Source organism: Pristiophorus japonicus, chromosome 15 (assembly GCF_044704955.1).
Source record: "Pristiophorus japonicus isolate sPriJap1 chromosome 15, sPriJap1.hap1, whole genome shotgun sequence".
NCBI classification, from domain to species: Eukaryota; Metazoa; Chordata; class Chondrichthyes; family Pristiophoridae; genus Pristiophorus; species Pristiophorus japonicus.
The window spans coordinates 111,495,039-111,521,124 of record NC_091991.1 but is presented as its reverse complement, the minus strand read 5'-3'; the positions used below and the strand labels follow the sequence as shown (position 1 = coordinate 111,521,124).

The window sequence follows — 26,086 nt, the reverse complement described above, 5'->3', positions numbered from 1 at the left end:
TGCTGTCGAGAGCCTGTTCTCCCGGTTTTGTCTGTGTGTGGGGGTAGCAGCTTGTTTAATGCTGTGAACTTCTTGTTCCAATATTTCGTTAGTTGTCGTACCTGCATTGTAAATCAACCTCGTTTCTTCTTCCCCTACCAAGAATGCCTGTGCAACCAGTGCTGCTGTCTCTAAGGTCAGGTTCTTGGTCTCTATGAGCTTTCGGAATATGCCTGCGTGGCCTATTCCTTCAATGAAAAAGTCTCTCAGCATTTCTCTCCTCAGTTCATCGGAGAACTCACATAAACTAGCCAACCTCCGAAGTTCCGCCACGAAGTCAGGTATGCTCTGGCCCACACAACATCTGTAGTTGTAGAACCTGTGTCTGGCCATGTGTAGGCTGCTCGCTGGCTTCAGGTGGTCTCTTACCAGTGTGCTCAATTCTTCAAACGACTTGCTTGCTGGTTTCTCGGGTGCCAACAGATCCTTCATTAAAGCGTATGTTTTCGAGCCACAGCTGGTCAAGAAATGGGCTCTTCTCTTGTCTGCCTTATCGTCGCCTAACCAGTCTTTGGTTACAAAGCTTTGCTGGCGCCTTTCTATAAAGTCCTCCCAATTGTCTCCCGCATTGTACTTTTCATCTGATCCGTTGTTCGCCATTCTGTGGATTCTGTAATCCCGTAACTCGTCGCCACCTTAAAGTCCTGTCCCCTCAGTATAGATTCACACGAGGCATGTAGTGAAGTCAAGGTCACTCTGGACCTGCACCTTTATTTCACAGCTCTGGAATGCTGCACTTGCCTGAGATCTCTCCTTATATACCTGTCTCTTGCAAGTGCACCCCTGGTGGTAAGGTATGCTGGTGGTTACAGGTCATATCTTATTACAGTCATGTATAGCATGTTAGGATACAGTTATATATAATAATGTAAGATACATAACAATATCTTTTGCTTTCTGAAAACAGCAAAATGAGCGGTTTGTGGTCGGTTTCAAGCTCAAACCGAAGTCCCAATCGGTATTGGTGCATTTTCTTAACCCCATATACACATGCTAACGCCTCTTTCTCAACCATTCTGTAGGCTCTTTCAGCCTTAAACTTCTCGATGCGTATGCAACCGGTTGAAGTTTGCCCCATACATTGGTTTGCTGTAACACAGCCGACACAGTACGAAAATGCATCACAAGCTAGCACTAATCGTTTACACGGGTCATATAGTATAAGTAACTTATTAGAACAAAGTAGGTTTCTGGCCTTCTCAAAGGCTATCTCTTGAGATTTACCCCAAACCCAGTTGTCACCCTTACGTAGCAACATGTGCAACGGTTCCAGAAAAGTGCTTAACCCGGGTAGGAAGTTACCAAAAAAGTTGAGTCCCAGGAACGAACGCAGCTCCGTCACATTCTGTGGTCTGGGTGCATTCTTGATGGCCTCTGAATGTGAGTCCGTGGGTCTGATGCCATCTGCCACAATCTTTCTCCCCAAATATTCGACCTCTGGTGCCAGGAAAACACACTTGGAACGTTTCAGCCTGAGTCCCACTCTGTCTAGTCAACTTAGAACCTCTTCCAGGTTGTGCAGGTGTTCGGTGGTGTCACGACCGGTGATCAGGATGTTGTCTTGAAGCACAATGGTGCGCGGAATCGATTTCAGCAGACTCTCCATGTTCCTCTGGAAGATGGCAGCAGCCGAGCGAATCCCAAAAGGGCACCTGTGGTATATAAACAGTCCTTTGTGTGTGTTGATGCACGTCAATCTTTTCAAAGATTCAGCCAGCTCCTGTGTCATGTAGGCGGAAGTTAGGTCCAACTTGGTGAACGACTACCCCCCTGCTAACGTTGCGAACAGGTCATCCGCCTTGGGTAGCGGGTACTGGTCCTGTAACGAGACTCTGTTGATCATTACCTTGTCATCTCCGCAGATTCTGACCGTACCATCACTTTTCAACACCGGAACAATCGGACTGGCCCACTCATTGAACTCGACTGGTGATATGATTCCCTCTCGTTGAAGTCTGTTCAGTTCGATCTCGACTTTCTCCCTCATCATATATGGAACCACTAGAACCTTGTGATGAATGGGCCTTGCATCGAGGACTAGATGGATCTGCACCTTGGCGCCAGTGAAGTTGCCGATGCCTGGTTCAAATAACGACGGAAACTTGCTCAGCACTTAGGCGCACGATGCATCATCCACTGAAGTTAGTGCTTTGATGTCGTCCCAGTTCCATCGAATCTTTCCCAGCCAGCTTCTGCCGAATAGCGTTGGGCCATCACCTGGTACAATCCACAGTGATAAATCATGCACAGCTCCATCGTACGATACCTTCATTGCCGCACTGCCAATGACTGGTGTGAGCTCTTTGGTGTAGGTGCGCAGCTTTGTCTGAATCGGGCTCAGTTTGGGCCTTTATGTCTTGTTGCCCCACAGTTTCTCAAAAGCCTTCTGGCTCATAATTGACTGACTCGCCCCCGTGTCCAACTCCATTGATACCGGAATACCGTTCAATTTGACTTTCAGCATAATAGGAGGTGGTGAAGGTGTGTACCCCATACACTTCTTCCTCAGGGTGAGTTGCCTCTCTTGTTTGTTCTGTGTGATCTGAGCCAGATCGATCTTCCTCTGCCAATTCTGCTGGAGGTGCCCCATTGTTTCACAGCCTTTGCACACGTAGTGCTTGAATCGACATTGATGGGCTCAATGATTACCCCCACAGCTCCAACATGGTGCTAATGGATTTGCATTCACGCCCAATGGCGGACTCTGAGTCATCCTAGATCTTGCAGCTGCAGGCGTGTAGACCCTGCTACATGCAGTTTTGCCTGCTAGCGACGTTATTTTATGCACAGTACTTGCCGGTGAGCTTCGATGCTGGGAAGATATCTGTCTGGTATTATCGCTTGTGGATATGAATGCCTGGGCTATCGTGATGACCTTGCTCAGGTCTAGGGATTCGGCGGACAGCAGCTTGCGGAGAATGACCTCGTGGCCGATGCCAAGCACAAAAAAGTCCCGCAGCATTTCCCCCAAAAATCCAGCAAATTCGTAAGTTCCCGCAAGGCGTCTCAGGTCGGCGACATAACTCGCCATGTCCTGGCCCTCGGAGCAGTGGTGCGTGTAAAAGCGATACCTGGTCATTAAGACGCTCTCCTTCGGCTTGAGGTGGTTCTGAACCAGCGTGCACAACTCTGTATGTGTCTTCTCCGCTGGTTTCTCCAGTGCAAGCAGATACTTAATGAAGCCGTATATTGTGGACCCACACAGTGTGTGTGGGGGGGATCGCCCTGCGCTTGATCGCTTTATCGTCCCATCCAGCTCGTTGGCCACGAAGTACTGGTCGAGACGTTCAACGAAGGCTTCCTAATCATCTCCCTCTACAAATCTCTCTAAAATACCAACAGCAGCCATGACCGTGTGAAAGTTCGTAATCTGTTACTCGTCGCCAATTGTTAACTCCACAAGACTGAGTACTGTGAGCTAAAACCGATGTGGCCTTAGTCTCTTTAATATGACTCCAGAGTGCCTAAGCAGCATGGCAGACAACCTTGCACGAGGTGTGCAGGTGACCCTTGGGCCTCCAACAGTTGCGCCCTCTAGTGGCAAGTCTTACATAGTTACAATGTTTACATATTTAACACTCTTTCCCACCTCCCCAGCCTCTTTTCCCCCCACCAGCCTCTCTCTCCCCCCCCCTGCCCCCAGCCTCTCTTCCCCCCCCCTGCCCCCAGCCTCTCTTCCCCCCCCTGCCCCCAGCCTCTCTTCCCCCCCTGCCCCCAGCCTCTCTTCCCCCCCTGCCCCCAGCCTCTCTTCCCCCCCCTGCCCCCAGCCTCTCTTTCCCCCCCCCTGCCCCCAGCCTCTCTTCCTCCCCCTGCCCCCAGCCTCTCTTTCCCCCCCTGCCCCCAGCCTCTCTTTCCCCCCTGCCTCCAGCCTCTCTTTCCCCCCCTGCCTCCAGCCTCTCTTTCCCCCCTGCCCCTAGCCTCTCTTCCCTCCCCGCCCCCATCCTCTCTTCCCCCCCCGCCCCCATCCTCTCTTTCCCCCCACCCCCGCCCCCATCCTCTCTGCTCCCCCCCACCCCAGCCTCTCTTTCCCTCTGTCCTGCCCTGCATGTCTGTCTGTCTGTCAAAAAAAAGTGCAGTACAAATAGTTAGTTTTATTAATGGCAAGCTGCTTCACGCACTGTGGCTGAGGTTGGGTGACATTATCCTTGGGACTCACCACTGATAACCGAGCCTCTGCTGTCCTTGCGTGATGGCCAATGGGGGCTAGGTAGGGCAGGTTGCAAGTGACACGTTTTTTCCACCTAACACCCACAGAATAGAATAACACAGCACAGAAGGAGGCCATTCGGCCCATCGAATCTGCACCAGCTCTTTCAAAGAGTGATCCAGTTAGTCCCACTCCCCCACTCTTTCCCCATATCCCTGCAATTCTTCTCTTTCAACTATTTATCCATTCTCTTTTTTGCCACCTGCTACTAAGTCTGCCTCCATCATCCAATCAGGCCGTGCATTCCAGACCCTAAACACTCGCTGCATAAAAAAGTTTATCTTCGTGTCGCCTTTGGTTCTTTTGCCAATCACCTTAAATCTGTGTCCTCTGGTTCTCGACCCTTCCACCAATGGGAACAGTTTTGCTCTATTTACTCTGTCTAAACCCCTCATGATTTTGAACACCTCGATCAAATCTCCTCTTAGCCTTCTCTGCTCCAGTCTATCAACGTCACCGAAGTCCCTCATCCCGCGAACCATTCTTGTAAATCTTTTCTGCACCCTCGTTAAACCGAGGCCCCGTCTGTCCTCTCAGGTGGACGTAAAAGATCCCAGGGCACTATTTCACAGAAGAGAAGGCAAGTTCTCCCCGGTGTCCTGGCCAATATTTATCCCTCAATCAACATAACAAAAAAAACAGATTATTGGGTCATAATCACATTGCTGTTTGTGGGAGCTTGCTGTGCGCAAATTGGCTGCAGCGTTTCCCACATTACAACAGTGACCGCACTTCAAAAGTACTTCATTGGCTGTAAAACGCTTTGAGACACCCGGGGGTCGTGAAAGGCGGTATAGAAATGCAAGTCTTTCTTTCCTACCAAATGTGTCCCTTCACACTTCTCTGCATTAAATTTCATCTGCCACAAGTCCGCCCATTCCACCAGCCTCTCTATGTCTTCCTCAAGTCTATCCCTCCCCTCCTCACTGTTCACTTTACATTCAAGTTTTGTGTCATCTGCAGATTTTGAAATTGTGCCCTGTACACCCAAGTCCAAGTCATTAATATATATCAAGAAAAGCAGTGGTCCCAGTACCGACCCCTGGGGAACACCCACTGTATACCTTCCTCCAGTCCGAGAAACAACCGTTCACCACTACTCTCTGTTTCCTGTCACTCAGCCAATTCCGTATCCATGCTGCTATCAATGTTCCCGTTCTCTTTTTTTGGCTGCTCGGCCCCTTTAAATTTCGGTGCGGTTTTTCCATTGAGAAGTCGCTGAGCGTCCTGCGATGGACCTCTGGATGGGAACGTTGGCTCCTGCCCCTTTTATCCCATAGGCTTTAATTTTTCTAACAAGTCTAATATGTGTCACTTTATCAAACGTCTGTATACAAAACATCAACTACACTGCCCTCATCTATCCTCACCACAAAACTCAAATCACGTTAGTCAAACACGATTTGCCCGTAACAAATCCGCGCTGGCTCTCCTTTATTGCTCCATGCCTGTCCAATTGGTTGATACATTTTCTCCCAGATTATTGTTTCTAAAAGCTTCCCCATCACCGAGGTTAAACTGACTGGCCTGTACTTGCTGGGTTTATCCTTCTCCCCTTCGGTGAACAAGGGTGTAACATTTGCAATCCTCCCCTGTATCTGAAGAGGATTGGAAGATTGTGGTCAGTCCCTCTGCAATTTCCACTTTTACTTCCCTCGGTAACCTAGGATACCTCCCATCCGGACCGGGTGACTTATCCACTTTAAGCACAGCCAGCCTTTCTGGTACCTCCTCTTTATTTTTATCTCCTCCCGTATCCCGACAAACTCTTTGTTTAGCGTGGCTTCAGCAAAGTCCTCTTCCTCAGTAATTATCATCATCATCATCATAGGCAGTCCCTCGAAATCGAGGAAGACTTGCTTCCACTCTAAAAGTGAGTTCTCAGGTGACTGAACAGTCCAATACGGGAATTACAGTCTCTGTCACAGGTGGGACAGACAGCAGTTGAGGGAAAGGGTGGGTGGGGAGTCTGGTTTGTCGCACGCTCCTTCCGCTGCCTGCGCTTGTTTTCTGTATACTCTCGGCGACGAGACTCAAGGTGCTCAGCACCCTCCCGGATGTTCTTCCTCCACTTAGGCCAATCTTTGGCCAGGGACTCCCAGGTGCCGGTGGGGATGTTGCATTTTATCAGGGAGGCTTTGAGGGTGTCCTTGAAACGTTTCTTCTGCCCATCTGGGGCTCGCTTGCCATGTAGGAGTTCCGAGTAGAGCGCTTGCTTTGGGAATGTTGTGTCAGGCATGGAAACAATGTGGCCCGCCCAACGGAGCTGGTCAAGTGTGGTCAGTGCCTCAATGCTGGGGATGTTGGTTTGATCGAGGTCACTAACGTTGGTGCATCTGTCCTCCCAGGGGATTTGCAGGATCTTGCGGAGGCAGCGCTGGTGGTATTTCTCCAGAGGTTTGAGGTGTCTACTCTATATGGTCCATGCCTCTGAGCCATACAGGAGGGTGGGTATCACTACAGCCCTGTAGTCCATGAGCTTGGTGGTAGATTTGAGGGCCTGGTCTTCGAACACTCTTTTCCTCAGGCGACTGAAGGCTGCGCTGGCGCACTGGAGGTGATGTTGGACCTCGTCGTCGATGTCTGCCCTTGTTGATGATAGGCTCCCGAGGTATGGAAAATGGTCCTCGGTAAACACCGATGCAAAGCACTCATTTAGTGCCTTCTGCCTCCACCACTAGGTTTCCATTTTGGTTCCTAATTGGCCCCAACGCTCCTCCGACAACCCTGTTACTGGTGCTATGTCTATAGAAGACCTTAGGATTGCCTTCTATGTTCACCACTAACTGAATAATGGATGCGGTTGCATTCCTGTGCAGCTTAGTGGCACAGCATGTTGTACTCCCACACAGGCGCACACAATAACCGTGTTGGTCACGGGCTACCCCTGCTGGCTCGTCCATCAGGCAGAGAGCAGAGGCCGGGTTGTCAGTTATGCCTTTATGTGCATGAGAGTGTGGCTTAGGGAAACAATTAAAATAAGGCACGTTCCTGCTGAAGATTTGTTTTCCCTTCGCAGAGTGAGTTTGGAGTAAGTTTATGTCCACACTTTTTATTTAATTTACTTTTGTTATTTTTAGACAAACACTACTAAATGTTACTGTCATCAAACCACTTTATCTCACCACATTCCTCAATTCCCATCCCTGTACTCTCACTCTGCAGGACTATGGTGCTCCCTGCTCTGTTACGCTGTTGAGATGTTGCCGACAATTATTGTTTTAACGCAAGCTCTGTGCGGAGTGTCTGGGGGGAATCTGGGGGGGGGGGCCAGGGGGCTGTGGCGGGGGGAAGAAGGCTCGGGGGGGGTTGGGGGAGGGCGGGGGGAGGGCTGGGGGGATGGTGGGGGGGTGGGGAGCACGGTGGGGGATGGGGGTCAGCAGCACCGATTCACACATCCAGCCGAGGATCCAGTGAGACCCCGGGCAGACTTCCCTTGGCCTGTGAGCGAATCCCCCCTTCCCCCCTTTCCCCCTCTCCCCCCTGTGCCGGGTTATGCTGACACTAGCTGCCGTTTGGTGCCTGACACATCCCGTGACCAACCTGGCCAGGGACAGGAGCAGAACCAGAATGCTCTGTGATTATATAAACGCAAGAGTTGTGAAGTTAATGATATTGAATACAAAATGGAGGAGCAAAAGTATAACATGAAATATTTATGTAGCAGCTCAGTCCTCAAAAGGGACAGTTTCAGTCAGTTTATTTTAAAATGAAAGTATATTAATTGTATATTATTTAATTCTCATTCCTGTTTTCCAATCCCTCCATGGCCTCGCCCCTCCCTATCTCTGTAATCTCCTCCAGCCCCACAACCCTCCGAGATGACTGCGCTCCTCCAAAACTGCCCTGTTGAGCATCCCTGTTTACAATCGCTCAACCATTGGTGGCCGTGCCTTCTGTTGCCTAGGCCCTAAGCTCTGGAACTCCCTCCCTAAACCTCTCCGCCTCTCTAACTCTCTCTCCTTTTAAGACGCTCCTTAAAACCAACCTCTTTGACCAAGCTTTTGGTCACCTGTCCCTAATTTCATCTTAAGTCACGGTGTGAAATTTTGTCTGATAACCCTCCAGAAAAGCACCTTGGAACAGTTTACTGTGTTAAAGACACAAATTGTTGAATAATTAAGTGTTTGTTCTTTCTTGACAGGCTAGAGCTATGTTGGAAGGCTTTCTCCAAGATTCTGGTCTGACTGTTGGCGCCCTGAAGGGATCGGACCTGGCTGGGTTGGGGAGCTTGCTGTGTGCAATGAATGGAATTGAAGTCAACTCCCTGAATGCTGCCACCTACAGGTAGAGACCATTTTACACCCAGCCTTAGCCCTGCTTACTGTCGAGCGATTGATGGTTTGATGAGGGCAAGGAATAGGAATAAACTTTTTCTTTGTTCATGACTTTGGTTAGGACTATTTTTGATGTTGTGGGACAGGCAGAAATAGGGTTGCCAACACTCCAAGGATTGAAGATTAATCTCCAGAACACTGCAGTAAGCAATACCCGGAGAACGATCACGGGGGCAGTAACAAATACTGAGTGTTTTTTTTCTTGTTTCTTTTTCTTTGAACATTTATTTATTAGTTATATAAAAAAAAATTGGGAGATGGGGTTCAAAAAGGGCTATTTGACCGAGTGGGGCGGTTAGAGGCAAGAGGTCATGTGATGGAACCTCCAGCAATACGTCCAACCAGAGTTGGCGACACTCAGCAGAAAGTTGGTCGGAGGGGGTTCAAACAGAGTTTGGGGGGAGTGGGGGGGGCACTGATCTACGAGGTGGCAACCTGTTCAAGGAGTTTAGAGACGGTGATGGAGCCACTGAGGCCAGAAGGTCAAAGGTGGCTTTTCCTGAGGAGGGGGTGAAGGTGGGTTTAAAAGGGAGGGGACGGTAGCACAGTGGTAATGTCACCGGACCAGCAAGCCAGAGGCCTGGGCTAATGATTCAGAGACAAAAGTTCAAATCTGACCACAGCAGCTGGGGAATTTAAATTCAGTTAATTAAATAAATCTGGAATTTAAAAAAATGAAATGCGAGTATCAGTAAAAACCTATTTGGTTCACTAATGTCCCTTTGGAAAGGAAACCTGCTGCCCTTACCCGGTCTGGCCCTATATGTGACTCCAGACCCACAGCAATGCGGTTGACTCTTAACTGCCCCTCTGATTCATAGAATCATAAAAATTTACAGCACGGAAGGAGGCCATTTCGGCCCATCGTGTCTGCGCCGGCCGACAAAGAGCTATCCAGCCTAATCCCACTTTCCAGCTCTAGGTCCGTAGCCCTGTAGCTAACGACACTTTAAGTGCACATCCAAGTACTTTTTAAATGTGGTGAGGGTTTCTGCCTCTACCACCCTTTCAGGCAGTGAGTTCCAGACCCCCACCTCTGGGTGAAAATAAATCCCCTCCTACCAACTACTTTAAATCTATGCCCCCTGATTATTGACCCCTCTGCTAAGAGAAATAAGCCCTTCCTATCCACTCTGTCTAGGCCCCTCATAATTTTATGCACTTTAAACAAGTCTCCCCTCAACCTCCTCTGTTTCAAAGAAAACAAACCCAGCCTCATTCCTCAATCATTCCTCATAACTAATATTCTCCAGCCCAGGCAACATCCTCGTAAATCTCCTCTGTGCCCTCTCTAGTGCAATCACATATTTCTTGCAATGTGGTGACCAGAACTGCATGCAGTACTCTAGCTGTGGCCTAACTAGTGTTTTATACAGTTCAAGAAGAATCCCCCTGCTCTTGTATTCTATGCCTCGGTTAATAAAGGCAAGTATCCTGTCTGCCTTCTTAACCACCTTATCTACCTGGCCTGCTACCTTCAGGGATCTGTGGACCTGCACTCCAAGGTCCCTTTGTTCCTCTACACTTCTCAGTATCCCACCATTTAATGTGTATTCCCTTTCCTTGTTAGACCTCCCCAAATCCATTACCTCACACTTCTCCGGATTGAATTCCATTTGCCACTGTTCTGCCCACCTGACCAGTTCATTGATATCTTCCTGCAGTCCGCAGCTTTCTCCTTCATTAGCAACCACACAACTGATTTTAGTATCATCTGCAAACTTCTTAATCATACCCCCTATATTCAAGTCTAGATCATTGATATATAGCACAAAAAGCAAGGGATCTAGTACTGAGCCCTGTGGAACCCCACTGGATACAGCCTTCTAGTCGCAAAAACACCCATCGACCATTACTCTTTGCTTCCTGCCTCTGAGCCAATTTTGGATCCAACTTGCCACTTTGTCCTGGATCCCATGGGCTTTTACTGCCATGTGGGACCTTATCAAAAGCTTTGCTAAAATCCATATACACTACATCATAGGCACTGCCCTCATCGACCCTCCAGGTTACCTCTTCGAAAAATTCAATCAAGTTAGTCAGACACGACCTTCCCATGCTGACTGTCCTTGATTAATCCATGTCTTTCTAAATGAAGATTTATCCTGTCCGTCAGAATGTTTTCCAATAATTTTGCTGACTGGCCTGTAGTTAGAAATGGCGGCTCACCACCACCTTCACAAGGGCAATAAATGCTGGCCTTGCCAGCGACGCCCATCTCATAAATGAATTTTTAAAAAATACCTCGGGGGACATTTATAAAATGTGGCAGTTGACAAGTGGAAGCATAAAAAGAAAAATTGTTGTGTGAAATAGGTGTATTTTAATCAGGCCCTTTGCCTTGATGTGTAGAATCTCTGCAGACATTTCCGACTGCTTTCTGTTGCTCCAAGTATGGAATGGCATGGGATTCCAGCTCTGACAATTCCCAGCGGCAGGCTGAGCAGCAAGTCATCCAAGGGTTTCAGGCGAAGGGCCCTTGGAAATTATTAACAGTACGGCAAGCATCAAATAGAAACATAGAAATTTACAGCACAGAAGGAGGCCATTCCGGTCCATCGTGTCCTCGCCGGCCGACAAAGAGCCACACGGCCCTCGGTCAGCAGCCCTGAAGGTTACAAATAAACCTGTGAACAATGACGGACAGGTAAAGAGCTTCCGGCCCGACCAGTCCGCCCCACACAACTGCGACACCCCTTGCACTGAAACATTCTACACCACCCCAACCGGAGCCATGTGATCATCTGGGGAGGCAAAAAACAGATAAAAACCCAGACTGATTTAGGGAGAAAAAAATCTGGGAAAATTCCTCTCCGACCCACCCAGGCAATCGAAACTAGTCCAGGAGATTACCCTGGCCGTATTCTATTCCCTGCAGTACTTACCATTATATCTGTGCCGTCCAACAAAAGGTCACCCAGTCTAATCCCAATTACCAGCTCTAGGTCCGTAACCCTGCAGGTTACGGCACTTTACTGATCGGTTGGTGCAAACAGATTGAATAGTAGCTTTCGAAAAGGAACTGGGTAAATACTTGAAGGAGAAAAAAATTGCATAAATATGGGGAACGAGCGGGGGAGTGGGACTGACTGGATTGCTTCGAGAGAGAGAGCCAGCACGGACTCGATGGGCCAAATGGCCTCCTTCTGTCCTGTACTGGTCTGATTCTATGTGGAATATTATAATGTAGCTCAGGCAATTTCATACAGGATCATTTTCACAAAAGTCGGGTTAATGTCAAATTATGGATTTTGATTTTTGCATCTGGCCACCTTTGACCTTTGGCTATTATGCCATACAAAAAATATTTGAGATGGTTACATTTTCCCAACAAACGGGCAGCTGTGAAATCTTTGACAATAAGAGCCATGTGGGACTTTCCCAATTTACAGTGCACGTAATGCGATATCATTTGTGTGCGATATACTGTAATACGATTTAATTCGTGTGCGATATACGTCTGTCTCTCTCCAGAAACAGTGACAGGAAAAGTCCTTCCTGCCTTTTTTGTTGGCTTTCTCTTGATTTTGCATTTGTATTAAATAACTCCGGGATCCTCGTAAGCTGCCTAGTTGCCCTGCGGGCCTTCCGGATCAAACACGCAATGTGGGACTGGTGTCGTGTGTCGGAGTGGCAGGTTGCCTTCCTCGAAGGATGTTTGTGAACCACAGTCCCCACTGTTTAAATAGGGACAGGGGGAGGCCATTCAGCCCCTTGAGCCCACTCTGCCATTCAGTGAGATCACTGTGACCTAACTCCATTTTGTTTTACCCGGACCTGTCCAGTCACAGTGGCAGACGCGAAAGCTTTGTGCGAACCTCTGACCTGCTCCCATTGAAGAGGCTGGCAATCGGGGAGATGTGGCTGACTGGTTACGGGGGGGGTAAGAGAGAAGAGAGTAAACTTTCCCTGGCCGTTCTCCCGCCCATTGCAGACAGTGGGCAAATCGCGTTCACACGAATGCTAACTTTTTTAACCCTGTTAAAGCTCCCCCTTTTTGAAGGAGCGCCAGCAATAAACTGTAAATGATTCCAATTTTAAAGGAAATGTAACAAAATGAGGTTCCAGGTGTCGATGATGCCCTCAGTGCCCGCTGGTCACAGAATGCCCCAAGCGGGCCGGTGGACACCGCGTGCTCTATCTCCCGGGGCAGCCTGGCGCAAACGTAGCCGCAGAAGAGAGGCGGGGAGTCGGCTGAATGACCCCGGCATGGAGGCTGTAAGCGGCAGGGACTGTAGTTGGATTTTTACACCAAAACGATACCTTTTGTTGTCATACTCTGGTGCCCACCCTGCAAATCACTGAATTGAATTTCGCAGCGTAGCACGGTGGGATTGGAACACCCCGAGCTCTGGGGGGCCCAGCCCAGTGCCTTCCTGCCTGTTGAATTACACTCCGACTCTTGTGTTGTCTGCAGTGTGGCGGCTGCGAGGATCGGGGAGATCGTCTGCACGGTGGAGGTCCTCCAGCAATTGTTGGCGAAAGCGAGAAACGGTTTTGGAATTGTCAGCGCTTGGAGCAACTTCAATCTGCAGGAGGTTGGAACGGTAGCAGGTCAGAGATTTGGCAAATTGGTGAGGCGGGGAGCGTGGGAGCGCGTGATGGCGGGAAACGACTATGTGAGGAAATAGCCCGGGGAAATAGAGACCACCAGTGTGATGTATTTGCAGCCATGCTCTGTACCATGTAATTACATGCAACAGCCAACAGATGGGGAAAGCCCGGGAGGCACACATTACTGCACCTCGTGCTGCCTCCCGATATAAAGCGGGCTCCCCCTGCAGGGCTCACCTTTGGAGTTTACATTAAACCTAAAGGTCACAAGGTGATCAGCTCCAGCAATGGGCCACGTGTGATTTATTGTAGTGATAAGCCTATGTATCAACTGGCGACGAGGATGGGATACTAACACGCAGCTATGGCCACCATTGACTACATCGAGCGATATTGCGTCGGGGAAGATTGGGATGACTTCATTGACCAACTCAATCAATGCTTTGCCGCGAAGGACTTGGAGGGAGACACGAATGCCAGCAAATGCAGGGCTGTCCTCCTCACGGTCTGCGGATCACGGACATACGCATTGATCAAGGACCGACTGGGCCCGACGAAACCCGCTGAGAAAAGTTACGAAGAACTGTGCGAGCTAGTTCGAAATCACCTAAAGCTGAAATGCAGTGCGCTCATGACGAGGTACCGTTTCTACACCCAGCGGCGCGGGGTAGGCCAAGACATGGCAGTGTTCATCGCTGAGCTAAGGCGTCTTGCTGGGCCATGCAAATTCGGGGCAGTTCTTGAAGAAATGTTAAGAGACTTTTTTGTTTTGGGAATCGGGCACGAAGGGATTTTCCGCAAATTGCTAGCGGAGGAAGACTTGGACTTAGCCAAAGCCACCCTGGTTGCTCAGGCATACATGGCCAGAGAGGAAGAAACAAAGCTACTCTACTCGCAACTTTGGAATCACCCGGGGCCAAATGCCGTGAATAAGCTAAATTCGTCGGCAGACAGGAGAAGTGCCCCCAGCTGGGCTAGTGCGACCTCTGCTCGACCTGAGAAGACTCACACATCACAAGAACTAGAAACAGAAATAGGACTTGAGAATGTAAGAGATCGAGGAATGGGAAAAGGCCATTGATCCCATCAAGCCCATTTCCTCCTTCATGTACAATTTGCTCCACGACAGACACAGTCCCTCCTACTAAATCTCCCGAGAACGGCACCAACTCTAAGTAGGTAAAACGCTCAGGCCAAGAAATCTGCCTCTGGCAGTGGCACAAAGCGTGTGGTATCTCATTGGCCGCCCATTACACACAGCGCCCGAGCTGATCCCATACTGCCCGAGGCATAAAGATCCCCCCCTGCCCCCTCTGGTAATAAAGAAAAAGAAAGACTTGCATTTATATAGCACCTTTCACAACCACCGGACGTCCCAAAGCGCTTTACAGCCAATGAAGTACTTTTTCAAGTGTAGTCACTGTTGTAATGTGGGAAACGTGGCAACCAATTTGTGCACAGCAAGTTCCCACACACAGCAATGTGATAATGACAAGATAATTTTTTTTGTTATGTTGATTGAGGGATAAATATTGGGCTAGGACACCAGGGAGAACTCCCTGCTCTTCTTCGGAATAGTGCCACGGGATCTTTTACGTCCACCTGAGAGAGTAGGCGGAGCCTCAGTTTAATATCTCATCCGAAAAACAGCACCTCCAACAGTGCAGCACTCCCTCAGCACTGCACTGGGATTGTCAGCCTAGATTTTTTTTGTGCTCAAGTCGCTGGAGTGAATCTTGAACCCACAACCTTCTGACTCAGAGATGAGAATGCTGCCCACTGAGCCACAGCTGACACTAATAAAGATCAATTGCAGTTTTTTAATACCGTTTTAAAAACAAAAATTGAAATTGTGCAAAATGATGGAGAAAATGAAACCCAAAATTGTTACGCAAAAAATCAGAATGAGGCGACAGGAGGCAATGAACTGACGGAGGAACAGAGCTGGGGAACAGCAAGTGGTGATAACTCCAGTGTCACACTGAGCCACACACAACAGGAAACGTGGGGTCAATCCCCAGACTGCGCTGTGTTGGGTGGTAGTCGGAGGTAAGGCAATTGGCCTCAGTGCCTCTGAGTTAAGAAAGGGAGTTTAAAAAAAGGAACCTGATTGGTACAGTGGCCCTTACTGGAAAATGGGGAGGCTGATGGTTAAGGATTGATAGAGCTTGACCAGCAGGCAAAAGAGGGTGTGTGGGGGTGAGTATGTGGGTGAGTTGGGTTGGGGGTGTGGGTGGGTAAGAGTGTGGGTGTTTGGGTGGGTGGGTATGTGGGTTGGGTTGGGTTGGGGGAGTGTGTGGGTTGGTTGGGTTAGTGGGGTTGTGTGGGTGGGTTGGGTTGGGGGGGGTGGAGTGGGTGGGTTGGGTTAGGGGGTGTGTGTGGGTGGGTTGGGTTAGGGGGGGTGGAGTGGGTTGGGTTAGGGGGGGTGTGTGGGTTGGGTTAGGGGGGGTGTGTGGGTTGGGTTAGGGGGGGTGTGTGGGTTGGGTTAGGGGGGGGTGTGTGGGTTGGGTTAGGGGGGGTGTGTGGCTGGGTTGGGTAAGGGGGGGTGTGTGGCTGGGTTGGGTTAGGGGTGTGTGGATGGGTTGGGTTAGGGGGGTGTTTGAGTGGGTTGGGTTGGGGGTGGGTGTGTGGGTGGGTATGTGAGTAGGAGTGTGGGTGTTTGAGTGGGTGGGGTTGGTGTTTGGCTATGTGGGGGTGGGTGGATAGAGAGATTCTAATAGTTGGGAGAGAGTGGGGAAAAGGGAGCTCTTCATCTAGCGGGAGTTCTTGTGGAGCGATTCATTGTTCAACATTGTTTAACGATGTGGATGAAGGGACCGAGTGTAACACGGCCAAGTTTGTTGACGATAAGGGGTTATGGGGAGCGGACAGGGAAGTGGACCCGAGTCCATGATCGGATCAGCCACGATCGTATTGAATGGCGGAGCAGGCTCGAGGGGCTGGATGACCACCTCCTTCTCCTATTTCTTATGTTCTTAACAGAAGAACATTTTATATGCCGAGAACATGTATGAAATGTCCACCAAAACTTTAGTGGAATGTGAACTTGGGACGTGGGTGGAACTGGTTTATTGTCTATCCCGAGTAGCCTTGAGGGAATGAGTCGACCATGTGTGGGATGATGTCACATGTAGGACAGAAGTGAACCTGCTGAGTTATTGCAACATCCCAGCAGCTTGCAATGGTTCTTTTCCTGGTGTGAGCCCCAGGCCCACAACTTTACAGAATGACTGAAACGGATTACACCGTTTGCCAAGAGGGGAGGGCACAGAGCGGCAAGTAGCCACAGAGATGATGAGCAAGGATACTCTTGGGAAGGTGAATTTTTGTGATATGCACATCACAGCCAATTCAACCCTCCAAAAGCCCGCTTTCCACATCTCCCAACTACTACAACAATAACTTGTATTTATATAGCACCTTTAACACCGTGAGAAGTCCCAAGGCGCTTCACAGGAGTGTAATCAATCAAGCATAGACACCGAGCCACATAAGGAGATTTTGGGACAGATGGTCAGCGAGATAGGACTTTAAAAAGCATCTTACAGGAGGAGAGAGAGGCGGGGAGGTTTAGGGAGGAGATTCCAGAGCTTGGGGCCCAGGCAGCTGAAGGCACGGCCACCGATGGTACAGCGATGAAAATTGGGGATGTGCAAGAGGGCAGAATTGGAGGAGTGCAGAGATCTCAGGGAGTTGTGGGGCTGGAGGAGGTTACAGAGATGAGTTCGGACAATGGTCTTGTTTTAAACTTGGCTCAATGGCACATCACCGTCTCCTCCCTGACTCTCAACCCCCATTCTGACATCTCGAGTGGTACAGAAAAAGCATCGGTCATTTAGGGTTACCAAAAGAGCATCACCACAGCATCGAGGCTCCAGTTTAGGGTAATGAAGCGAATCTCAGTATAACCATGTGAAAGTCTGGCCTTATATCCTACGGCACAGACACACTGTCAATCTGTCAATTTTAGGATTAACAACAGAACTTAATATAAATGAAGCATTGTATATAATATAAGTCATTATTTTGTGTTAAATGGATTTTTTAATGATTACTTTTGGGAGTAATTTGAACCAAGTCGCAGGGTGGGGCAGCCTCGAGATCGGGGGGGCTGGTGTGTCCCCTCTGCCCCTCCCCTCCCGGTATTGCTCTCGATTCACCACCATGGGGAGTAACATCCGGGAGCGTTGCATCCGATTCCATCAGATTTCTGACGGACGGATTAGGTTAAAATTATCCCTAAAATAATCTCTGAACAACATCAATGGCTGCTTGAAGTTTCTGCTAAATGCTTGTGTATCTCCAACTGCAATGGAACGTGACCCTGTTCCTGTGACGGCCCTCGCTGTGACGAGAAATCTGTTGCCACCTGCCAGCTACTGAGGGAGGCCTCATTCAGAGACCTGGTCCTCATGCATTGACGCAACATGGTTATGTTACTGGACTAGAATCCAGAGGCCTGGACTAATGATCCGCGGGGCACAAGTTCAAATCCCACTATGGCAGCTGGGGAATTTAAATTCAATTAATTAAATAAATCTGGAATAAATAGCTAGTGTCGGTAATGGTGACCATGAAACTATCGGATTGTCGTAAAAACCCCTCCGGTTCACTAATGACCTTGAGGGAAGGAAATCTGCCGTCCTTACCCGGTCTGGCCTATATGTGACTCCAGACCCACAGCAATGTGGTTGACTCTTAGCTGTCCTCTGAAATGGCCCAGCGAGACACTCAGTTGTAACAAACTGCTACAAGAAACAATAGGAAGAATAAAACCGGACGGACCACCCAGCAAGGACCTCTGCACGAGCTTCAGACACGACAGCGACACAACCAGCCCAGTCGACCCTGGAAAGCCCTCCTCACCAACATCTGGGGACTTGTGTCAAAAGTAGGGAGAGTGGTCCCACAGACTAGTCAATCAACAGCCTGACATCGTCATACTCACAGAATCTTACCTTTGAGCCAATGTTCCAGACACACCATCACCATCCCTGGGTATGCCCTGTCCCACCGGCAGGACAGACCCACCAGGGGTGGCATCACAGTGGTATACAGTCGGGAGGGAATGACCCTGGGAGTGCCCAACATTGACTCCAGACCCCATGAAGTCTAGTGGCTTCAGGTCAAGCATGGGCAAGGAAACCTCCTGTTGATTACCACCTACTGCCCTCCCTCAGCTGATGAATCAGTACTCCTCCATGTTGAACACCACTTGGAAGAAGAACTGAGGGTAGCAAGGACACAGAATGTACTCTGGGTGGGGGACTTCAATGTCCATCACCAAGAGTGGCTCGGTAGTACCAATACTGACCGAGCTGGCTGTGTCCTGAGGGACATAGCTGCCAGACTGGGCCTGCAGCAGGTGGTGAGAGAACCAACACGAGGGAAAAACCTACTTGAGCCCGTTCTCCTGTCTACCTGTCACAGATGCATCCGTCCATGACAGCATTGGTAGCAGCGAACACCGTACTGTCATTGCGGAGACGAAGTGCCATCTTCTCCGGAGGACTCCCTCCATCGTGTTGTGTGGCACTACCACCGTGCTAAATGGGATAGATTCAGAACAGATCCAGCAGCTCAAAACTGGTAACCATGAGGCGCTGTGGGCCATCAGCAGCAGAATTGTATTCCACCACAATCTGTAACCTCATGGCCCGACATATCCCTCACTCTACCATTACCATCAAGCCAGGGGACCAACCCTGGTTCAATGAGGAGTGTGGAAGAGTATGCCAGGAGCAGCACCAGACATACCTACAAATGAGGTGCCACCCTGGGGAAGCTGCAACACAGGACTACATGCATACTAAACAACGGAAACAGCATGCTATAGAGAGCTAAGCGATCCCACAACTAACAGATCAGCTTAAAGCTCTGTAATCCTGACACATCCAGTCGTGAATGGTGGTGGACCATTAAGCAACTAACGGAGGAGGTGCCGTGAATATTCCAATCCTCACTGATGGTGGAGCCCAGCACGTGAGTGCAACAGACAAGGCTGAAGCGTTTAAACCATCTCCTCCTGAGGTTCCCACCATCACAGAAGCCAGTCTTCAGCCAATTTGATTCAGTCCACGTGATATCAAGAAAAGGCTGAGCGCACTGGATACAGCAAAGGCTATGGGCCGCAACAACATCCCGGCTGTCGTGCTGAAGACTTGTGCTCCAGAACTAGCCGCGCCTCTAGCCAAACTGTTCCAGTACAGCTACAACACTGGCATCTATCCGACAATGCCCAGGTATGTCCTGTCCATAAAAAGCCAATCCGGCCAATTACCGCCCTATCAGTCTATTCTCAGTAAAGTGATGGAAAGTGTCGTCGACAGTGCTATCAAGTGGCACTTACTCACCAATAACCTGCTCATTGATGCGCAGTTTGGGTTCCGCCAGTTCCAGACTCGGCTCCAGACCTCATTACAGCCTTGGTCCAAACATGGACTAAAGAGCTGTATTCCAGAGGTGAGGTGAGAGTGACTGCCCTTGATATCAAGGCAGCATTTGACCGAGTGTGGCATCAAGGAGCCTGAGTAAAACTGAAGTCAGTGAGAATCAGGGGGAAAACTCTCCACTGGCTGAAGTCATACCGAGCACAAAGGAAGATGATGGTTGGAGGTCAATCATCCCAGCCCCAGGACATTGCTGCAGGAGTTCCTCAGGGCAGTGTCCTAGGCCCAACCATCTTCAAATACTTCACCAGTGACCTTCCCTCCATTATAAGGTCAGAAGTGGGGATGTTCGTTGATTGCACAGTGTTCAGTGCCATTCGCATCTCCTCAGATAATGGAGCAGTCCATGCTCGCATACAGCAAGACCTGGACAACATTCAGGCTTGGGCTGATAAGTGGCAAGTAACATTCACGGCACACAAGTGCCAGGCAATGACTATCTCCAACAAGCTAGTGTCTAACCACCGACCCTTGACATTTAACAGCATTACCATCGCTGAATCCCCCACCATCAACATCCTGGGGGTCACCATTGACCATAAACTTAACTGAACCAGCCACATAAAAACTGTGGCAACAAGAGCAGGTCAGAGGCTGGGTATTCTGTGGCAAGTGTCTCACCTCCTGACTCCCCAAAGCCTTTCTACCATCTACAAGGCACAAGTCAAGAGTGTGATGGAATACTCTCCACTTGCCTGGATGAGTGCAGCTCCCACAACACTCAAGAAGCTCAACACCATCCAGGACAAAGCAGCCCGCTTGATTGGCACCCCATCCACCACCTTAAACATTCACTCCCTCCACCACCGGCGCACCGTGGCTGCAGTGTGTACCATCTACAAGATGCACTGCAGCAATTTGCCAAGGCTTCTTCAGCAGCACCTCCCAAACCCACAACCTCTACCACCTAGAAGGACAAGGGCAGCAGGTGCATGGGAACACCACCACCTCCACGTTCCCCTCCAAGTCACACACCATCCTGACTTGGAAATATATCGCCGTTCCTTCATCGTCGCTGGGTCAAAATCCTGGAACTCCCTCCCTAACAGCACTGTGGGAGCACCTTCACCACACGGACTGCAGCGGTTCAAGGCGGTGGCTCACCATTACCTTCTCGAGGGGCAGTTAGTGATGGGCAATAAATGCCGGCCTTGCCAGTGACACCCACATTCATGAACGAATACATTTTTAAAAAATCACTGTCTCGTGACCCCTCCCCCCTCCCCTGTCCTCTGGCTAGAGAGTACAACTGCAGGTAACCGATGGGAATAGAATTGGACATGGCTGTCATGCTCTCCGTCATTGAGTTCAAAACAGTTCTTTGGTATCGCCAGCCAATCGCTCAAACCAATACACAGTACAGGTGCAGCATCCAAAACCTGGAGCTCTGGATTCCGGACCGATCGGTGGCAGGGTCGTCCGGAATACGTAAAATGTTCTGGGAATCTGGACCCTGCCAATCTCTTGGGGGCCCCGCCGCTGCCTGACCTCTGGCCTCGTTCGCTGCTGCTGTCCTTACCTTGGGGCCTCCTCGCCGGCACGCCCGAACAGCTCCTCGGCGGAGAAGCCCTCCCTCACCCCCCTTTCTGATATTCCAAAATCTGGAAATGTCCGAACCTGGGCTTGGGTGAACCTGGACTCTGGTGTTTCCGGATTCGTGACGTCAAAGGCGTTCCAAAGTCCGGAAAAACGTGGAATCCGGAACGGCCTCGGATTATGGTGCTGCACCTGTATTACATAGTACAGGTATTCACAGCACAGAAACAGGCCATTGGGCCCAACAGGTCCGTGCCAGGGTTTATGCTCCACACCAGCCTGTAGGAGGGGACATTTGCAATTGGTGCACAAGGAAACTCCCGATTGAAACAATTCGCTGTCCTAAAGCAGAAGGAAGATTAATTAAAACGAGCCGTTAATTAGAGCCAAAAGTAAGTGCAATAAAGCGATCGCAGTGAGGGAGGGGCCGGGGGTTGGGTCATGCTGCGAGCTTAGGCTGCTCACTGTTTATTGTGCTTCTCTTCACAGCTGGGATCAGCATGGCCGAGATAAAGATCCTGACTGAGGACCTGATGCCGTACTTTCAGCCAGAGGCAATAGCTGCTCTACCCAGCAACGTGTTTAAAGTGAGTAGAGAAGGCACACCGGGCTCCTAAATCCCGAGCTCCTAAATCCCGATCAAGACCATTAGTATTTTCAGCCTGAGGTTTTGTTTTGAGTTTAGAGAAGCGGAGGATTCTTCAAAATCGGAATGGAAAATTGTTTATTGTTGGAGCTTCCCCTTCCTCTCGTGATCCAGTGAGTTACAGCTAGCAGTGGGGAAGTGTCCCAGCCCTGTAATACTGGACATAGCCACACGCAGTACTTCAGACACTTGTAGCAGATGAATGACCTAAAAAGTTTCATTGAATGGGGAAGTTGCTGGCTACACACTGGTTTCTTAAAACCGCCACCTTAGCAAAACAAGTACTGCTTTTGTTTAGGGTACAGCTCTCCAAAATCTGGCTCCAATTTACATTCCGAGAGATCGTATTGTCTTTTTAATTCATTCTCGGGATGAGTGTCGCTGGCAAAGCCGGCATTTATTGCCCATCACTAACTGCCCCTTGAGAAGGTGGTGGTGAGCCGCCTTCTTGAACTGCTGCAGTCCGTGTGGTGAAGGTGCTCCCACAGTGCTGTTAGGGAGGGAGTTCCAGGGTTTTGACCCAGTGACGATGAAGGAACGGCGATATATTTCCAAGTCAGGGTGGTGTGCAACTTGGAGGGGAACGTGGAGGTGGTGGTGTTCCCATGCACCTGCTGCCCTTGTCCTTCTAGGTGGTAGAGGTCGCGGGTTTGGGAGGTGCTGCCGAAGAAGCCTTGGCGAGTTGCTGCAGTGCATCTTGTAGATGGTACACACTGCAGCCACGGTGCGCCGGTGGTGGAGGGAGTGAATGTTGAAGGTGGTGGATGGGGGGCCAATCAAGCGACTGCTTTGTCCTGGATGGTGTTGAGCTTCTTGAGTGTTGTTGGAGCTGCACCCATCCAGGCAAGTGGAGAGTATTCCATCACACTCCTGACTTGTGCCTTATGGTGCTAGAGAGGCTGCCAAACAGATAAAATGATAAATAGTCGACAGCCATTCATTCAGTGTGCGGGAGATGACTCCCTCAAAACAAACCCAAAGAAGCGACTCAAATTTGGGGGAATTGCAAATGCAAAGGGAAACCCTATTGCATTGTGGCTGCTGGGAGTTTCAGCAACATAATCCAACCTTAGTGCAGCAGAAAAAGCAAGACTTGCATTTCAATAGCGCCTTTTCCAACCTCAAGCCGTCCAGACGCAGTTTACAGCCAATGAAGTACTTTTGAAATATAGTCACTGTTGTAATGTAGGAAATGCTGCAGCCAATTTGCACACAGCAAGCTCCCTCAAACAGCAATGAGATAATGACCAGATTCTCTGTTTTAGTGATGTTTATTGAGGGATAGAACACCGGGGGGGATCTCCCTTGCTCTTCTTCAAAATAGTGCCATGGGATCTTTATCATCCACCTGAGACAGCAGACAGGGTCCCGGTTTAACGTCTCATCCAAAAGACAGCACCTCCGACAGTGCAGTGCTCCCTCAGCATTGCCCCTCCGACAGTGCGGCGTTCCCTCAGCACTGCCCCTCCGACAGTGCGGCGCTCCCTCGGCACTGCCCCTCCGACAGTGCGGCGCTGCCTCGGTACTGTCCCTCCGACACTGCAGCACTCCCTCAGTACTGCCCCTTCGACAGTGCGCGCTGCCTTGGTACTACCCCTCCGACAGAGCAGCACTCCCTCAGTACTGCTCCTCCGACACTGCAGCACTCCCTCAGTACTGCCCCTCCGACAGTGCGCGCTGCCTTGGTACTACCCCTCCGACACTGCAGCACTCCCTCAGTACTGCCCCTCCGACACTGCAGCACTCCCTCAGTACTGCCCCTCTGACACTGCAGCACTCCCTCAGTACTGCCCCTCCGACAGTGCGGCGCTCCCTCAGCACTGCCCCTCCGTCAGTGCGGCGCTCCCTCGGCACTGCCCCTCTGACACTGCAGCACTCCCTCAGTACTGCCCCTCCGACAGTGCGGCGCTCCCTCAGTACTGCCCCTCCGACAGTGCGGCGCTCCCTCAGCACTGCCCCTCCGACAGTGCGGCGCTCCCTCGGCACTGCCCCTCTGACACTGCAGCACTCCCTCAGTACTGCCCCTCCGACAGTGCGACGCTCGCTCAGTACTGCTCCTCCGACAGCACTGCACTGGGAGTGTCAGCCTGGATTATGTGCTCAAGTCTCCAGAGTGGGACTTGAACCCACAACCTTCTGACTCGGAGGCGAGGATGCTACCTGCTGAGCCACAGTTGAGTATCACAAGGAATGGTAGATTCACGATTGATAGACGGGTAATTTGTGTGTGTGTTTTTTTGTAGGCGCTCTCCCTGAAGCAGCTAGCAAGCCTCGGACCCGAGAATGCAGCCGTTGTGACAGAGTCCCAGAAAGCTGCACTGAGCCCAGAGCAGATTTCCAGCCTGCGGGCAGCAGTAGATGGAGCCAATTTAAATGAGATGCATCCCACGACTTCTCCTCCTCCTCCTCCTCCAGTCACAGGTAGTGAGTGTATAACTGTTTCTGTGCCGAGTTGTGAACGTCCTATTGTGTATACATCTGATACCTGTGGGTACAAAACAGAGATTCATCATTGAACTTAATTTCCAAAACTCTGCAGCCCATGTCCTAACTCGCACTGAGTCCCATTCATCCATCACCCCTGTGCCCGCTGACCTACATTGGCTCCCGGTCCAGCAACACCTCGATTTCAAAATTCTCATCCTTGTGCACAAATCCCTCCATAGCCTCACCCCTCCCTATTGCTGTAACCTCCTCCAGCTCCACAACCCTCTGCGATCTCTGCGCTCCTCCAATTCTGGCCTTCTGCACATCCCCAATTTTAATCGCTCCACCATTGGCGGCTGTGCCTTCAGCTGCCTGGGCCCCAAGCTCTGGCATTCCCTCTCTACCTCTCTCTTTCCTCCTTTTAAGATGCTCCTTAAATGTACCTCTTTGACCAAGCTTTTGGTCACCTGTCCTAATGTTTCTTTCTTTGGTTGGTGTCAATATTGCTCTTGTGAAGAGCCTTGGGATGTTTTACTATGAAAAGGCACTATATAAATGTAGGTTGTTGTTGAAACTTCCATCAACAGTTAAAAGTTTTACGCAGCGAGTTGCTGTGATCTGGAACACGCCTGAAAGTGCAGTGGGAGCAGATTCAGTAATAAATTTCAAAAGGAAATGGGATAAATACTTGAATGAGGAAAGAGCGGGGGGAGTGGGATTAAATGGAATCGCTCATTCAAAGAGTTGGCAAAGGTTCGATGGGCCGAATGGCCTCCTGTGCTGTAAGATTCTGTAATTATTAAATATGAATTACTTTTGGAGATTAAAAGAAACATCACAAAGTGCTGTAACTGTGAAATAAATATTCGGTAAGATACATTTCTGTGTTGCACTGATTAAAGTGCCTTCCATTGCTAACACTTCCTTTGTTAATTATATTTCTTAACAGGCTCGTCTTCCCGTGGCAGGAATTGCCTCTTGCTTTGGGCTGTCTGCACCGTGCTGTATTTTATTGCCTGAGGACCAGTGTTCCAACACACAATATTTGTATATTGTTACCCTTTCGTGTAGATAAAAGTGTGAATGTCTGACTGCTATACTGTAACGTGATAGGCTAATGAACTTTCGGAAAGTTGAATAAGGATTCATGATGGGGCTGAAATTGCCCCTTTCTATAAGAGCTGTGACTGCCTCTTTGAGGGTCAGTAAGGACTCACCGCTCGGATGGCGTGGAGGGGCCGCCATTTTGAAAATTGCCCTTGTGGATTTTCCCGGAGGAGAAAGACCCGTTCCGCCCGTGTTGCCGCCCCGCCAACCCCTTTCCGCCCGGCGGCAACCCCCTTTCCGCTCCACGTGGGAAATTGCCCCGTGGGAGCGGATCGGCTGCCGCTCGGTACCCCTGACAGCTTTCCCCGGCGGGAAGCTTCTTGTGGCTGGGTGCGGGCACGTCCGCCCTTAAAGGGGAGGGTGCACTGCCGCGGCCGCCATTTAATTTTAATTGTTGGCCGACTGCCAGGTTGGTCCGACAATGGTGGCCATGGGTTTGGCCGGGCCGCCGACAGGCAGCCTGGAAACCCACCCCCCCCCCCCCCCACCCTTGTGTACCGGACCGCTGGCCCGGCCGAAACCCTCCCTGGTGGCCCAATGTTTGCCACTAAAGTGGCCCGCCCCTTTAACCGTTCTGTTCCGCCCCACTAACGACCCCACATCCCGCTCCCAAAAAAAACCAAAGAGCTGGATTTCCCCGGATTGTCCACCCCGTGAATTGGGGTGGACAGAACACTTTAAAAAAAAAACAGAAGGTATGCCCTGTTTGAGACGGAGGGCGATTTCGGCCCTGTTGTGTTTTAAGATCACAAATGCTGACCATCTCTTGATCGGTTCCCATTGT

The 26,086-nt window shown here is 50.1% G+C and overlaps 1 protein-coding gene across 1 annotated transcript in view; it reads left to right on the top strand.

Moving 5' to 3' along the window:
* Positions 1–25,281, top strand: part of LOC139281585 (otoancorin-like) — a 116,577-nt gene extending 91,296 nt beyond the window's left edge. Inside the window, exons 25-29 of the mRNA XM_070901738.1 lie at positions 8,391–8,533; positions 13,001–13,137; positions 21,612–21,709; positions 24,012–24,192; positions 25,145–25,281. Of these exons, the coding sequence (XP_070757839.1) occupies positions 8,391–8,533; positions 13,001–13,137; positions 21,612–21,709; positions 24,012–24,192; positions 25,145–25,215 (630 nt within the window). The 3' untranslated portion in view covers positions 25,216–25,281. The remainder of the gene's footprint in view (positions 1–8,390; positions 8,534–13,000; positions 13,138–21,611; positions 21,710–24,011; positions 24,193–25,144) is intronic.
* The last annotated feature ends 805 nt before the right edge of the window (positions 25,282–26,086 follow it).